The sequence below is a fragment of the Sus scrofa genome, chromosome X (genome assembly GCF_000003025.6).
Source record: "Sus scrofa isolate TJ Tabasco breed Duroc chromosome X, Sscrofa11.1, whole genome shotgun sequence".
NCBI lineage: Eukaryota > Metazoa > Chordata > Mammalia > Artiodactyla > Suidae > Sus > Sus scrofa.
Window position 1 is genome coordinate 47184472 of NC_010461.5, and position 13228 is coordinate 47197699.

Consider the following 13228-nt stretch of genomic DNA (forward strand, 5'->3'; position numbering starts at 1 on the left):
CCTAGGTAACCTAAGGGTGAGGGCTGGTTGTCTGTGGAGCTAAATAAAAGATTAGAGGGTTGGCGTTTTCATTTCCACCCCTCCACCTAGAGGAGGGGAGAGAGGCTAGAGTTTGAGTTCAGTCACCAATAGCCAATGGCCTAATCAATCATGCCTCTTTACCAAAGCCTCCATAAAACCTCAAAAGAACAGGTTTTGAGAGCTCCTGGGTTGATGAACACAAAAAGATGCCATGAGAGTGGTACGCTCAGAGGAAGCATCCTTGCCTCTTCTCATGTACTGTGCCCTATGGATATCTTCCATCTGGCTGTTCCTGAATTATATCCTTTTATAATAAACAGATAATCTAGTAATCTTTGAGTTCTGTGAGCGAACCTAGCCAAGTTAATCAAACCCAAAGGAGGGGATTGTTAATGTATTACAATGAGTGCATAATGAGGCTCAAGGTCTAATGGAAATTGAATCTTCCACCATCTTGGACCTGATTGGTTCTAACCAGTTTTTGTGTATCCTCAACAGCTCTGTCATTTTTTTTTAAAGTTCGTGCCCTTCCCCCTTCCCTTCTGTTTCAGTATCAAAATTGAGTTAAATTGTAGGACACCCAGTTGATACTGAAGAATCGCTTGGTGGTGTGGGAAAACTCAACACATATACCCTACAACTGGTGATAAGAATCTTCCCTACTCCAGGTATGTTTGAGGCCCTGGGAACTCACAGGGAAGTGCTTAATCTCAGTTTCTTTATTTGGGCTTCTTTGAACTCAAATTTAAATTGCTGAGTCTGCAGGAATGAATCTCTAGAGCTCTGTAGGAGTTTATGCCTCCTGAGATTATCAGTCTGGGAATGCTTGTAATTATCATCAAACAGCATGTTGTTTCCTGATTCTTTTTCTTTGTATAGATTGTTTCCTCAGCATGAAAGACTTTCTTTCTTTTAGAAACATACCTCTATCCTCAAATACACAAACTCCTCATCCCCTGGGAAAATTCCACTCAAACTTTTAAGTCAGAGGCATTATCTCTGAGAGATTTGCCATAATTCCCAAGGCTGGATCAGAAACCCCCTCTGCTGGACTCCCATAGCTTCCTGTGCTCCTTTCTCCTCTAGCATTGCATAGAGATGGATTTATCACAGAAATAATATAACTAAAAGTTTAAGCCTCTAGTAACTCACACTTACACAAGACACTTCCAAGCCCCTGGTTGTTGAGCATTGTCAATTTGAGACAATTATTGCTGCACAAAAACAAAGTACCATAAAATTTTATAGCTCACATGTAAAAGAAACTAGAGGTTTCCCCAAATTTAACACAATCTTAAATTTTATTCTACTAACAATGAGCTGTGAAGTTGAAACTTTTCTAAACTACAATAATAAAAAATTTTGATCAACTGAATGCAATTGAATTCTTTTTATTCTCTCTTGAAAATGTTATTATAAAATAATTGTCCTATTTATTTACAGGAAGATATCAAAATGTTGGCAGCCAAAAAAAAATAATAAAATAAAAAATAAAGGAAAAATTAGTAGAGAGGTGAGTCAGGCAATTATTTTATTTCTCTAGTTTTGAGGATGTTTGTGGTATTTGTCAGGTTTTTTTAATTGGAATTTGTAGGAATTCCCTAGTGGCTCAGTGGGTTAAGGATCAGCATTGTTAATGCTGTGGCTCTGGTTACTGCTGTGGTGCCAGCTGGATCCCTAGCCTGGGAACTAACACATGTCACAGGCATGTTCCCCCCCCCAAAAAAAATTGGAATTTGTAAATTTAAAAATTTCTTTTATAAATCTAAAGCTATACTTACTTGCACACCTAAATTTGTACTATTTTTCTTAAAGAGGGCTTACAAAATTCTATCTGCCTCAGGCCCTTCAAAGTGTGGATTCACCCTGAGCACTGATCATAATTTTGGTCCTTGCCCTGCTTTAGTTTCAAGTCATTTCAAGACGTCTTCCGATTTTTTTTTCTTTGACCCATTAGTTATTTAGAAGTGTACTAATTCCCACCTATTTGTGAATTTCACAAATGTCTTTCTGTTATTTATTTCTTTTTTATTTTATTTAATCAATCAATTAATTTATTTTTTAGGGCCACACCTACACCATATGGAGGTTCCCCCGCTAGGGGTCGAATTGGAGTTGCAGCTGCAACGCCGTATCCAAACTGTGCCTGAGACCTACACCTTAGCTCACGGCAACGCCAGATCCTTTAACCCACTGAGCGAAGCCAGGGCTTGAAGCCGCATCCTCATGGAGATGAGTCGGGGTCTTAACCCGCTGAGCCACAGATGGAACTCCTAGGATGCATTTCTAAATGCAGACTTTTAGGCTATGCTACCTGAGGTTGCTTCCTCTGTCCTTTATCTTTAATAAGTTCCTCACATCTTTTCTGCGCAATACCCACGGGTCCGGAACTCTCGGCCCCAAGCGTCTTCCACTTCTTGAGTAACCCGGGCGGTGTCATCGATTACTCGACAGACTTTTCTATTGCTCTAGTCTTGCTGCCAGATCAGCGGAAAGGGAGAATCTGCGTTCTCAAGCTTGGCTTCCTACTCCTTCTGCCTGGGCGGTGCTGCGCAGGGATTGGCCTGCTTGGGCGTCACGTGGTCCGCAGCAGGATGATGGCGGGCGCTGCAGAGGAGTCTCTAACGCTTTTCCGGGCTGGCATCCGCGCAGCGTTGGAGGCTTGGCCCGCCTTGCAGGTGAGCGAGGACACAGCTGGAACAAAGGTTAGGGACCGGGCCAGAACAGGAGTTGGCCGGTGAGCTGCCCAAGGCTTAGTTGGTTGGGCGGCGTCAGAAGCGGACCCTTGCGCCACCGCAGGCCGGTTCCTGGGCTGACGTGGTGGGCTCGGGCCTGTGTTCGCAGATCGCTGTGGAGAACGGCTTTGGAGGTGTGCATAGCCAGGAGAAGGCTGAGTGGCTAGGGGGTGCAGTGGAGGAGTATTTCTTCCGCAATGGTGAGTGAATTTAAGGCCCTAGGACTTGTTTAGGGGCGCGGGGAGGAGGGCGGTCTTGGTGAATCTGCACTTCCTCTTGAACAATTGTCTGCTGATACCAGAGTCTGAATCCTGAGTTCGAGTGCCTTAGGGCCATGCCATTGACTCCTTGTATCGCGTTGGATATGTCGTTTTACTCCCCTGAGACTCAGTTTCCTAATTTGTAACATGGATATGAAAGTATCCACCAGCGCTGTCCAAATCGAAATATAATGCCAGTCACATCATGTAATTAAAAATTTTTCAGCAACCACTTTGATATAAAAAGCAGGTGAAATGAATATTGTTCAACTCAATATATCCAAAGTATTTCAACATGTAATCAATATAAAACATTATTAACGAGATGTATTACATTTTTTTTTAGTATTAAGTTTTCAAAATCTGGTGGGTGTTTTGCAGTTTTATCACATCCCAATTTGTCTTGGCCTAGCCACATTTTAAGTGCTCAGTAACCACATTTGATTATTTGGACAGCAGAGATCTACACCTTTGATGTGTCTTGTAGGTTCTATAAGAATAGGGGCCCTTTAGGTGATCTTTTGTGAAGTATGATTTTTTTTAAATTATTCACTTAGTTTTCTTGGCCTTGGAGATGGCATTAGGCAGAGACCTTTCTCTGAAAAAAATTTATTATTTGGTGAGGGATCTAGATAAGTAAATAGGTTTTTACTCACAGGGTGGTAGGTGTTCTAATAAAGATCTCAGGGTGCTTGGGTAATGTGAGACTGAGGAAGAGGCTTCTTTTGGAGATTGTTAGGGTAAGGTGGCTTTTGGGTGAGTTTTAAGGGATGAGAAGGAGTTAACTAGGTGGGAGAGGCAGAGCAACACTCAAAAATAAGTTCTGTGGTATGAGGAGATTATGTGTTATATTTGGAAAGTGGCAGGGAGCTCAGTGTTAGAGTAGGGCTGTATGGTGTGCTTGTGGGGGTGTGGGAGGGGGGAGTGATAGAGAATGAGGCTGGAGGTTGGTTGGGGAGGCCCCTGGAAAAGGGTGAAACATGGAAGGATTTGTGGGCCTTTGATTTTATCCTTTAGGCCAGCATTTGTCAAAAATATATGCTATGGAAGACTAGTTCTTTTTAGGTGTTCAGTGAAGAAACCACTTCTCCAGTCACATGATATAAAAAAAGCTCTTCAGCTCTTAAGAGTCACCATAATCATTATCATATTAAAGGTTCTGATAAGAACCACCAAAAAGAAACTTGTTTACCATGATTTTTCTATGAATAGCTTCCCTTAAAGTCCAGCAGGACAGTTACGTCTTATAAGCAGAATATGAAACACTGCAGTAGGAGATAAAACTTCATGAGCAGGATTTAATAGGATGGGGTTTACTGGCTATAGAAAGTAGCCAGTATGGGGTTCCCGTCGTGGCGCAGTGGTTAACAAATCCGACTAGGAACCATGAGGTTGCGGGTTCGGTCCCTGCCCTTGCTCAGTGGGTTAACAATCCGGCGTTGCCGTGAGCTGTGGTGTAGGTTGCAGACACAGCTCGGATCCCGAGTTGCTGTGGCTCTGGCGTAGGCCAGTGTTTACAGCTCCGATTCGACCCCTAGCCTGGGAACCTCCATATGCCGTGGGAGCGGCCCAAGAAAAGGCAAAAAGACAAAAAAAAAAAAAAAAAAAAGTAGTCAGTATGGAGCTTGGACTGGAGAGGGAACAACTGATGAGAAGACTGTTTCTGTCTTGAAGATGATGAGGCAGTGGCAATAGTTACGGAAAAGAAGGGGTGGATTAGAATCTTGGAAATTGTTTGGCTGTAGAGGAGTGGGGGGGGGCATGAGGCAGGTTTCTGGTTTGAGTCGTTGCGTGGCTCAGATACCTTTTATGGAATAGGAGAACCCTGGAGGATTGAGAAGTAGGTTTGGAAGGTAAGGTGATGAATCTGGCTTTGGGAAAGGAGGGTCTGAGGCACCCTCTAAATAGGTGGAGAGTAGTGTGGATTGGAGACAAATTTGGGGGATATTCGAGTGGTAGGGAAAGCCAAGGAGGCGAATGGAGCTCTCCCAGAGGGAAGAGAGAGCAAGGAGCTTTGTGGAAGACTTTCTTGAGTTATTCTATAATTCAGAAAAAGTAGAGTATAGGACCATAACGTGACTGAAGCCGAGAGAGGAGGGCTCTGCCAAAGTCACATGATAGCATGTTGGTGCCAAGGCTGTGATGATTTCATCTTGAAGTACTCAACGTCCATCTCTTCTTACCTAACCCATTGGTCTCTGGCCTCCTGTTTGGCGAAGCCACAATCGTGAATAATTTCTAGATTTCAAAAACTTCAGCCCTTGTGTGATGGAAATTAACATGGATTATGGGTCTTCCCTGCATTAGGCATTTTTTGGGTGACTCCCTATAACAGACTTTCAATGAGGTTACCATTAGTCTCACTTTGTAGTGGAGAAAACCAAGGCTTGAAGATGAATAAGTAACATGCTCAAGGTCACGTAGAGGGAAGGCTGGTTAAAATAGGCCAGATGAAAGAGGGTGAGTGTGGAAGAGAAGGCTTGGTCGGATGCAGGAGATTGGAAATCAAGTGTTTTATTTGGTGTTTTGTTTTTTCTTTTTTAAAATCATGTTAAAATCTGGAATGTAGAGTACTTCAGCAAATAAAAGGCTTACTTTTGAACCTTTACTAACCAAGCAGATGTGGATCCACTAGGTATGTATTGAAGAGTATTGGGCAAGTGTGATAAAGTTGGCTGGTCTTTGATCAGAGAGCCTTATCCTTTCCTACTTAGCTGACTTGGAGCTAGAGGAGGTGGAGGACTTCCTCGGGGAGCTCATGACGAATGAGTTTGATACGGTTGTGGAAGATGGGAGTCTGCCCCAGGTGAGCATATCTTGGGTACAGTTGCCATTTCCCTGCCTGCAGCCTTTCTTCCCCAACTGTCTGTTTTAAACCAACCCTCTTGGCTGTAACCATTCTTTTCTTGAGTCCTGTGCAAGAACTTTCTATGATTCCTTGTTGCCTAAAGAAAAGTCTAGTTTTCCCTGGCCTTTCAAATCTTGCTTTTCAAATCCTTTCCCAGGCCAGGTACATGCCTGACATGTTTTGGTTAACATCCATGCACCTGCATCAAAGGATTGCCTTCTGTGTTTACATTTTCATCTTTTAAACCCAGTTCTAGGGCCTTCCCCGTTAGGGGGCCCTCCTTCAATGCTTCAGGCAGTTACTGAGCCCTTCATATGTGGTTGCTTCATTAGTGAACTCTTTGGGGAGGAAAGAGCCTCATTCTCTTCCTCCCCACTCTTGTCGCAAACACAGGCTGGTTGTATTGTAGGTTCTTTAGAAAATCCAAGCTGGTTGAATGTTTTCTCGGTAGGTGAGCCAGCAGCTACAGACCATGTTCCGCCACCTCCAGAGGGGTGATAGGGCTGCTCTGAAGGAAATGGCCTCTTTCATCACACAAAGAAAGTGCAAAGTTAGAGCCACTGCACTAACTACAGCCAGAGAGACTGATGAAGATGAGGATGATGCAAACAGCGTGGAGGAGATGGAGGTGAGAGGGATGCCTCTTGGGTGGGGAGATGCAGATATTTTCAGTTTTCTGGCAGATCACCTAGTTCCCCAGGGGAGTGATTGGGTGGTGGTGGTTGTATCATCCAGAGAGGGCAGGAAACTTTCCTAAGGTCATATAGACAGTCCTGGCAGAGCTGGGAGGAGAACCTGGGTTTCCGTCGGCCACAGCTTGGAGATGTTGTGGGGTTTTTGGTTTTTTTTTTTTTTTTTTTTTTCGGTCTTTTTAGGGCCATGGCCATGGCATTATGGAGGTTCCCAGGCTAGGGGTCAAATGGGAGCTCTAGCCACTGGCCTACACCACAGCTGCAGCAACGCAGGAACCGAACCGCGTCTGTGACCTACACCACAGCTCATGGCAACACCAGATCCTTAACCCACTGAATGGGGCCAGGGATCTAACCTACATCCTCGTGGATGCTAGTCAGATTCATTTCCGCTGAGCCACGATGGGAACTCCAGGGAGGTGTTGTATTAAGCTCTCTCCTTTATTTCTCTTCTAGGTTGCAGCTATGAATGATGGGGCAGTTACAGATGGGGTCTGCCCCCAGCCACCAGACTCCCAGACTATTAAGGAAGAGGATATAGTAGAGGATGGCTGGACTATTGTCCGGAGAAAGAAATGAGTGGGGCCAGAAATGGTTTGGGTCCTTATTTGCTAGTTGTTTTGGGACTTGTGTGTAGGGGGGTGTTTTGGAGGGTTATGGACCTCTGGACTGGTTTCCTCATCTCCACCCTCTCCCCATTCCCCTGTACAGCTTCTTCCAGGGGGAGAAGAGCCCTAGGGTCCTTGGTCTTGGGCTGGTGGGATCTGGTTCACCAGGGCCTGGAGTTACTGTCTGAGTGATGAGGGATGCTTTCCCAGCAAAGTGCCTCTTGGGTGCAGTCAGGGTGAAGAAGAAGGGATGAGAGGTGTGGGACTGACTGGAGAAGCTAAATGCTGGTTCATGGCAGGCAAGTGGATTGTAAAGGGAGAGGACCAGGGAGAACCAATATTCCTGCTGGGTCAGGATGTGAATGAAAGTAGCTGTGGTACCTCTCCCTCTTCTCATCCCCCAGTCCTACAGGGCACCTCTGTACCACTGCCCAGAAATTGGAACCTCCCAGGAACACTCCCTTCCTGCAGCCCAGTGTCCAGCCCTGAGTTCCTTCAGGATGACCTTGACAAGGCAACGAGCTTGGGGGACCCAGGCTTTGTTTTCTGTCTCTTCCAACCTCTTTCTGAACTCCTTATCCCATCTAAGTCCCGGGATGAGGCCTAAGACCTCAATGAATAATACCTTACTGTTTAATTTGTGGCTTGACTTGTGAGTAGCCTTGGAATCAGCTTTCTGAGAGCTGAGCTTTAGAGCTCAGCAAGGGAGCAGTTTCTGGGCCCACTCTAGCAGCCTGGTACTTTGGACAAACAGACGAATGGAGCACAGCAGTGTTCTGAAAGTTTCTGTAAGCTTGAAATAAACTGTATTTTTCTTTAAAAAAACAAAACAGAGTATTCATTGTCCTCCCCCCTCCCCCTTTCCCCTGTCCTGCCCGGTGGCCCTGCCATGGGTCTGGACCATAAAATACTGGGTAGCCTTGGGGCCGGGTAGAAGCTAAAAGCTATGGGAGAGGCAGGAGAGGTCTGGTCACCACCCCGCTTAGCATCACATGTGTGAAGATACTGGTTGAGGGGCAGGGGTGGGCCAGGACCATGGGGTCAGTGGCAGAGCTGGCACTTGAATCCAGATCTCCTGCCTCCGGTGCTTTGGGGGGAATTGGGTGGAGGCAGGATCTGTAGGGTATTGAGGGGTTGGGGAAAAATGGCCTAATTCAGGCAGGTCTAGCAACAGCTCCCACACTCCCTGGGGACAGGGTTTAAAAAAAAATTAACATCACTGTAGGAATACTTTTTTAAAAGCCCAGGTTTTGTGAAAAGATGAATTAAAAAGCCCAAGACCCAGCATTCAGGATTGAAAGTGCCCATGATGGGAGTTCAAGTATTGACTGAGCTGGGAGGGAGGGGGCTGGGACCCCAGTTACCCACAAACCCTCTAGGTCTTGTCTCGGGTCTGGGGGGCTTCAGAGGGTTCAGCAGTGGCTCCTGAAGCTGCCACCGGTGCCTCTTCCATCTCCCTGTCCTCAGACAATGTAGGCCCTGGGCAGAACGTGTCCCCACGGCCTGCCCGGCCAAGCACAGCCATCCATCGTCGCTGCAGCTCCTCTGTCTCAGGACTGAAGTACCAGCTCAGGTGGCTCTGGGTGATCTTGAAGACATGCCTTCTGTCAGGCCGTTCCCCAGCCTCAGGAGGCCCCACCTCAAAGCCAATGAGGGGCAGGCTGCGCTGGGCTTTCACATCCTGAGGAACAGGGACAGAGTCAGGGATCACCTTGGGGCTAGGCTCACTGGTTTTGTTTGCATCTGTTAAACCTCTTTTCCTTCCTCTGCTCTAGAACCTTCTGTGGCTTCACTGAGAACAGGAAAATGTCTGAACTGGGGCTACAACGCAGGTTGGTTCAAATACCTGTTTCCTACCACACCCCAAACCAGCTGGGTTAGTCTCATAATGCTTTCAGGCCTTTGGGCTATTGCCCCCATGTGCATATTCTTCACTCCAAATTGGACCAAGCAGTGCCCTGTCTCTATTCCAGCTTTCTCCAGGAAGCTAACCGCCCCCCCAACTCACCCCATTTTTCCCTATAAATGTTGACCCACTCCTTGTCCGTAGCCAATCTTTGTCTCACAAGGGTAGGGATTCTGATTTCCCCTTAGGTTTACCCTATCCTCCAAGGCCAAGGAGAGCAGCCTGGTTTTGCCAGATGGCTGAAAGGACCCAAAGGAGTAGGATGCACACCTGAGGGGCTCCGTAGATGTACAGCACCAAGGGTTCGTTCTCAGGGACCACAAACCATGCCTTGTGCCAGCCTTTCCCGCCCTTCTCCATGTAGTACAGGAAGCTGCAGATGACGCTGTTCTCCGCAGCCACTGAGGCCTGTTTCTGTGTCCAGAGACATGGGTGGCATCAATGTTGATAGGAAGCCTAGCCTGCCTCCTCTTGGCCTCAACACCCCCTCAGCACAGGGATTTCTATTCCCATGTCTCAGAGGAGGATACTGAAGCTTAGGTGACAGGAGTGATCTGCCCATTGTTACCCAGTGAATCAGAGTTGAGATGCAAAGTCAGGCTTGTCTGCTGGACTCAGGCCATGGCTGCTTCCTTAGAAGCAGGGTTGGTAGGAGGGGTGAATAGCTCTCAGCAGGGGCACCTAAATGCCAATCAAGCATTTTTCCATCAGTCCAGTTATTCCTAAAGTTATTTCTGTTATTTACACTTCATCTTTTTTTTTTTTTTTTCATCTTTCAGCCCATCTATTCCCTATACTTAGCGAGAAGCAACCTAGCATTGTGGTTAAGGGGTTGGGTTATGGTGAAGGGGTTGGGTGGGTAAGGCAGTCTGCCTCAGAGTCCCAGACCTAGGTGGACATATATTGACTTGGAAGGAAAGCATATAGGGCTGTCATAAGGATTAAATGAATTACTATATATGTAAAGTGTTTAGAAGAGTGCCTGGCACAGAGTAAGCATTCTTTAAGTGAATAAAATAAATACCTCAATTTAGCTAAAAAACAAAAGCAAAAGTGTATGTATGTGCGCATACGTAGAAAGATAGGAAGCATAAGTGTTAATGGTGGCAAATCTCTGGGTTGAAGGAATTTAAATTATTTTGGTTTATACTGTCTAACTTTCTTCAGTGCACATATCCTACTTTTAATAAGAAAAGGTAATTTGTTTAAAAAAAAAATCCCAGTTTTGCTACTCACTGATGGTGTAACTTGGGCGAATAACCACCTGGGCAGTTTCCTCATTGGTAAGACGGATAGTAATAGCATTGATAGATAAGTTACTATGAAGGTTAAATGTTTAAAGCCCTTAAATAAAAATTTCTCTTTCATTCACTCTTGTACTCATTTTACTCACTCCAGGCCTGGGTCACTTCTCCGGTGGATGCATGTAGTAAGCATTATGGTTTCAGAGATGCCCAGGCCTCTGTCACACTGTATGGGTGGCTGGGGCCCATGTGGTCAGTGTGGGCAGGTTAGTCGGGGGGCCTGGCTCTTACCTCCAGGATGGACCTCCGGCGCTGAGGTGTATGCTGGCTGCAGGCTGGGCTGCTCCCGGGCACACCATGCAAGGCCACGTAGCAGTCAGTGCACACACGGTTGGAACGGTTGTTGTCATAGACGAGGCGGGCCCGAAACTCGGAGCACTTCCCACAAACCACCTGGGGTGGCAAGTGGGCAAGAACAGCCTGATTCCAGTCGGCCTTCCCCTTCAGTGTACCAGCTACCAAAGCGGACTAGCAGCCTTCCCCAACTTAGAGGGTGCCCACTCAGAAGTGGGCCTTTGGGCTGCCAGCCTCTCCCCTCCCTAGCTTTGCCCCTGCCTCCCAACACTCACATGCCCACAGGCCTTGCAGTGGTGCCTGCGTTTGGTGATGGAATTGAAGGGCTCCTGGCAGCGCATGCACATGGTGACTTCCTTTTCCCGGATGGGTGTAGGTGCCCGCTTCCCAAGATCCACGTTCTGTAGAGATGGTCAGGTCTCAGGTCAGAAACAGCTACTCCCCAGCCCTCGCCCCTGCCCCAAGGCTTGGATCATCACTGGGAGGCAGCAGACACATTCAGAAGACCTGCTTTGAGTCCTGGCTCTGCTCTACCTCATCGTGCTCCTAAAAACAAGTTGCTTCTACTTTCTGGGCCTTAGTTTCCACAATGATTTCTCTGTGGCTCTGCCGATAGAAGACTGCGCTTCTGAGGTCATGCATTGCCTCTGTGGTCTTTACTCTCTGGGAAGGGGAGAGGTCCATCTCAAGGTAAGGTGGGGACTTGGAGGCCTGGATGGGGTCCCAGTCCAGGAGTGGGTGGGGACTCTTACCGGAGAGTTGGGGGGTGTGTCTTCATCTTCCCTGTTGGTCGAGTTCAACAGTTTGAAGGTCTCCAGCGTCTGCTCATGCTTTAGGAGGGTGGAGTTGATGGCCTGGGGGTAAGTGTAAGAAATAAGAGGTCAGAATACCTCAAAACCCACCCATTTCCACCCTTACCTCACCTTCCTATAACCTAGCTTGGAGTCAGAAAAGTTGGGTTCCAGGCCCAGCTCTACTTGCTAGGTGTATGACCTTGGGCAAGTCCCTTCCCAAATCCAGGTCTCAGTTCTTATATTTGTAAAATGGGGGAGGGGAATCAGTGGCTGTAAAACCTCAGAAGGCCTTCCTGGCTACTGTCTGGGATTAAGGTTTTATAGGGCTTATCACTGGGGTTATACCCTCAGAGGAGCCGGGTTTCTAAAGGAAGAATTAGTTTCTGTTTAACCCCTGGACCTCAGTTTGCTTATCCGTAAAATGGTAACGGTAAAGGTTTACTGGAAGGCAGGTGTCCAGGCCCATTCTGGTCAGATGCGAATTTCAGGGGAGAGTCCACCACCCGCTAGGAGACCTGTTAATACTCTTCCAGCCCCCTACCACAAAGCCTTCTTGGATGTTACCTGGACCCAGTCTTTCTTCTCCTCCTCAGTCCTTGGGTGGGGAAGGTGGGGTGGGGGGGGAAAGAAAGATGTTGGGTTAGGCAGGCCAACCAAAAGCAATTGGAGTGGTAAAGAGCAGGTGTTTTGGAGTTGGAAAGACCTGAGTTTGACACTATGCTCCTTCACTTACTACTTATGTGACCTTAGGCAAGTCATTTAACCTATCTGAGTTTATTCATTCAATGGTTATTATTACTTTCTACACACCTGGGAATTTGGGTCTCATGGTCTGGGGGAGATAGACAGGGACAATACAGGGTGATCAGTACTGTGACAGAGGGAAAATAGGGCTGAGGAGCCCAGAAGAGGAGACCTGTCCCATTCTGGAGTTTGGGTAGGGGCTGCTAAGGAAGGTTTCCTCAAGGAGGTGCTGTGCCTCAGGTAGAGGGGTAAGGGTGAGGCATGTGAATAAGGGTACGGAATATACAAGAAACCATAAATAAATCCTATTGCTGGATTATCAAGTTCGAGAAAAGAGGGAAGTTCATTTTTCTTCACTTGTTAAATGGATATGGTAAGTTTCAGTCTGGGTTGTTCTGAGCAGTAACTTAGGTGATGTGTAAACTGCTCAGCTCGGTCCTCAATCAGTGTGAGGTTCGGCTTCCCTTCGCCCTCCTCAACTCTCCTATCTGTCCTGCAGTCTCCAAGGCCGGGTGCAGTCCCGTCAACTTCTCACTAGGAGTAGGATGCAGCCTCTGGTCTGACTCCAGCCTGGCTTCTTCTAATCTCCTTCCAATCTATACTCCAGACATCAAGAGTCTTTTTCAAATATGAAAAAGATTCTAATATGAAAGTTTGACTATGTCCTGAGGACCACTTCATGAAAAATTAAGGCTGTGAGTCAATATTTAGCTATAAGAATGTCCACTGCACTGCTATTTATTGTAGTGAAAAGTTAGAAGCAATCTAAGTGTCCAACAACAGGGGATCAGGTTTAAAAAAAATGATGGTATATCACTACTGCCAGACCACATAAATGATGTAGAAAGCTGTTGATGTTAACTGAAAACAACATATATAAAACATACATAGCATTCCCTTTTTGTTTAAAAATATATGTGACTTGAATGTTTATATTTGTCAAAACTCACTGATGGTACACTGAAGACCTATGCATTTCACTCTGAAAATTCTGCCTTGAGAAAAAAGAGGGGACCTTGAGG

At 46.5% G+C, this 13228-nt stretch overlaps 2 protein-coding genes across 2 annotated transcripts in view; one reads left to right on the plus strand and one right to left on the minus strand.

Annotated features, from left to right (window-relative positions):
- On the plus strand, positions 2139 to 7994 carry TSR2 (TSR2, ribosome maturation factor). Its single transcript, XM_001927898.5, has 5 exons — positions 2139 to 2699; positions 2866 to 2956; positions 5731 to 5822; positions 6316 to 6492; positions 7013 to 7994. Exons 1-5 carry the CDS (start codon positions 2616 to 2618, stop codon positions 7133 to 7135), a joined length of 567 nt encoding a protein of 188 aa, XP_001927933.2. The 5' UTR covers positions 2139 to 2615; the 3' UTR covers positions 7136 to 7994.
- The window catches only part of FGD1 (FYVE, RhoGEF and PH domain containing 1), a 39819-nt gene continuing 33957 nt past the window's right edge, over positions 7367 to 13228 (minus strand). The window contains exons 13-18 of the mRNA XM_003135106.6: positions 12027 to 12057; positions 11421 to 11522; positions 10944 to 11069; positions 10606 to 10767; positions 9341 to 9484; positions 7367 to 8845 (exon numbers count right to left, since the gene is read on the minus strand). Coding sequence (XP_003135154.1) covers positions 8540 to 8845; positions 9341 to 9484; positions 10606 to 10767; positions 10944 to 11069; positions 11421 to 11522; positions 12027 to 12057 — 871 coding nt within the window. The 3' untranslated portion in view covers positions 7367 to 8539. The remainder of the gene's footprint in view (positions 8846 to 9340; positions 9485 to 10605; positions 10768 to 10943; positions 11070 to 11420; positions 11523 to 12026; positions 12058 to 13228) is intronic.

What these genes read in the sequence shown, in the direction of transcription:
- TSR2 (XM_001927898.5), top strand. Translation starts at nt 2,616, where the DNA reads ATGATGGCGGGCGCTGCAGAGGAGTCTCTAACGCTTTTCCGGGCTGGC. An exon ending in AGGCTTGGCCCGCCTTGCAG is followed by an intron (nt 2,700 to 2,865) that starts GTGAGCGAGGAC and finishes CTGTGTTCGCAG; the next exon opens with ATCGCTGTGGAGAACGGCTT. An exon ending in ACAGCGTGGAGGAGATGGAG is followed by an intron (nt 6,493 to 7,012) that starts GTGAGAGGGATG and finishes TTTCTCTTCTAG; the next exon opens with GTTGCAGCTATGAATGATGG.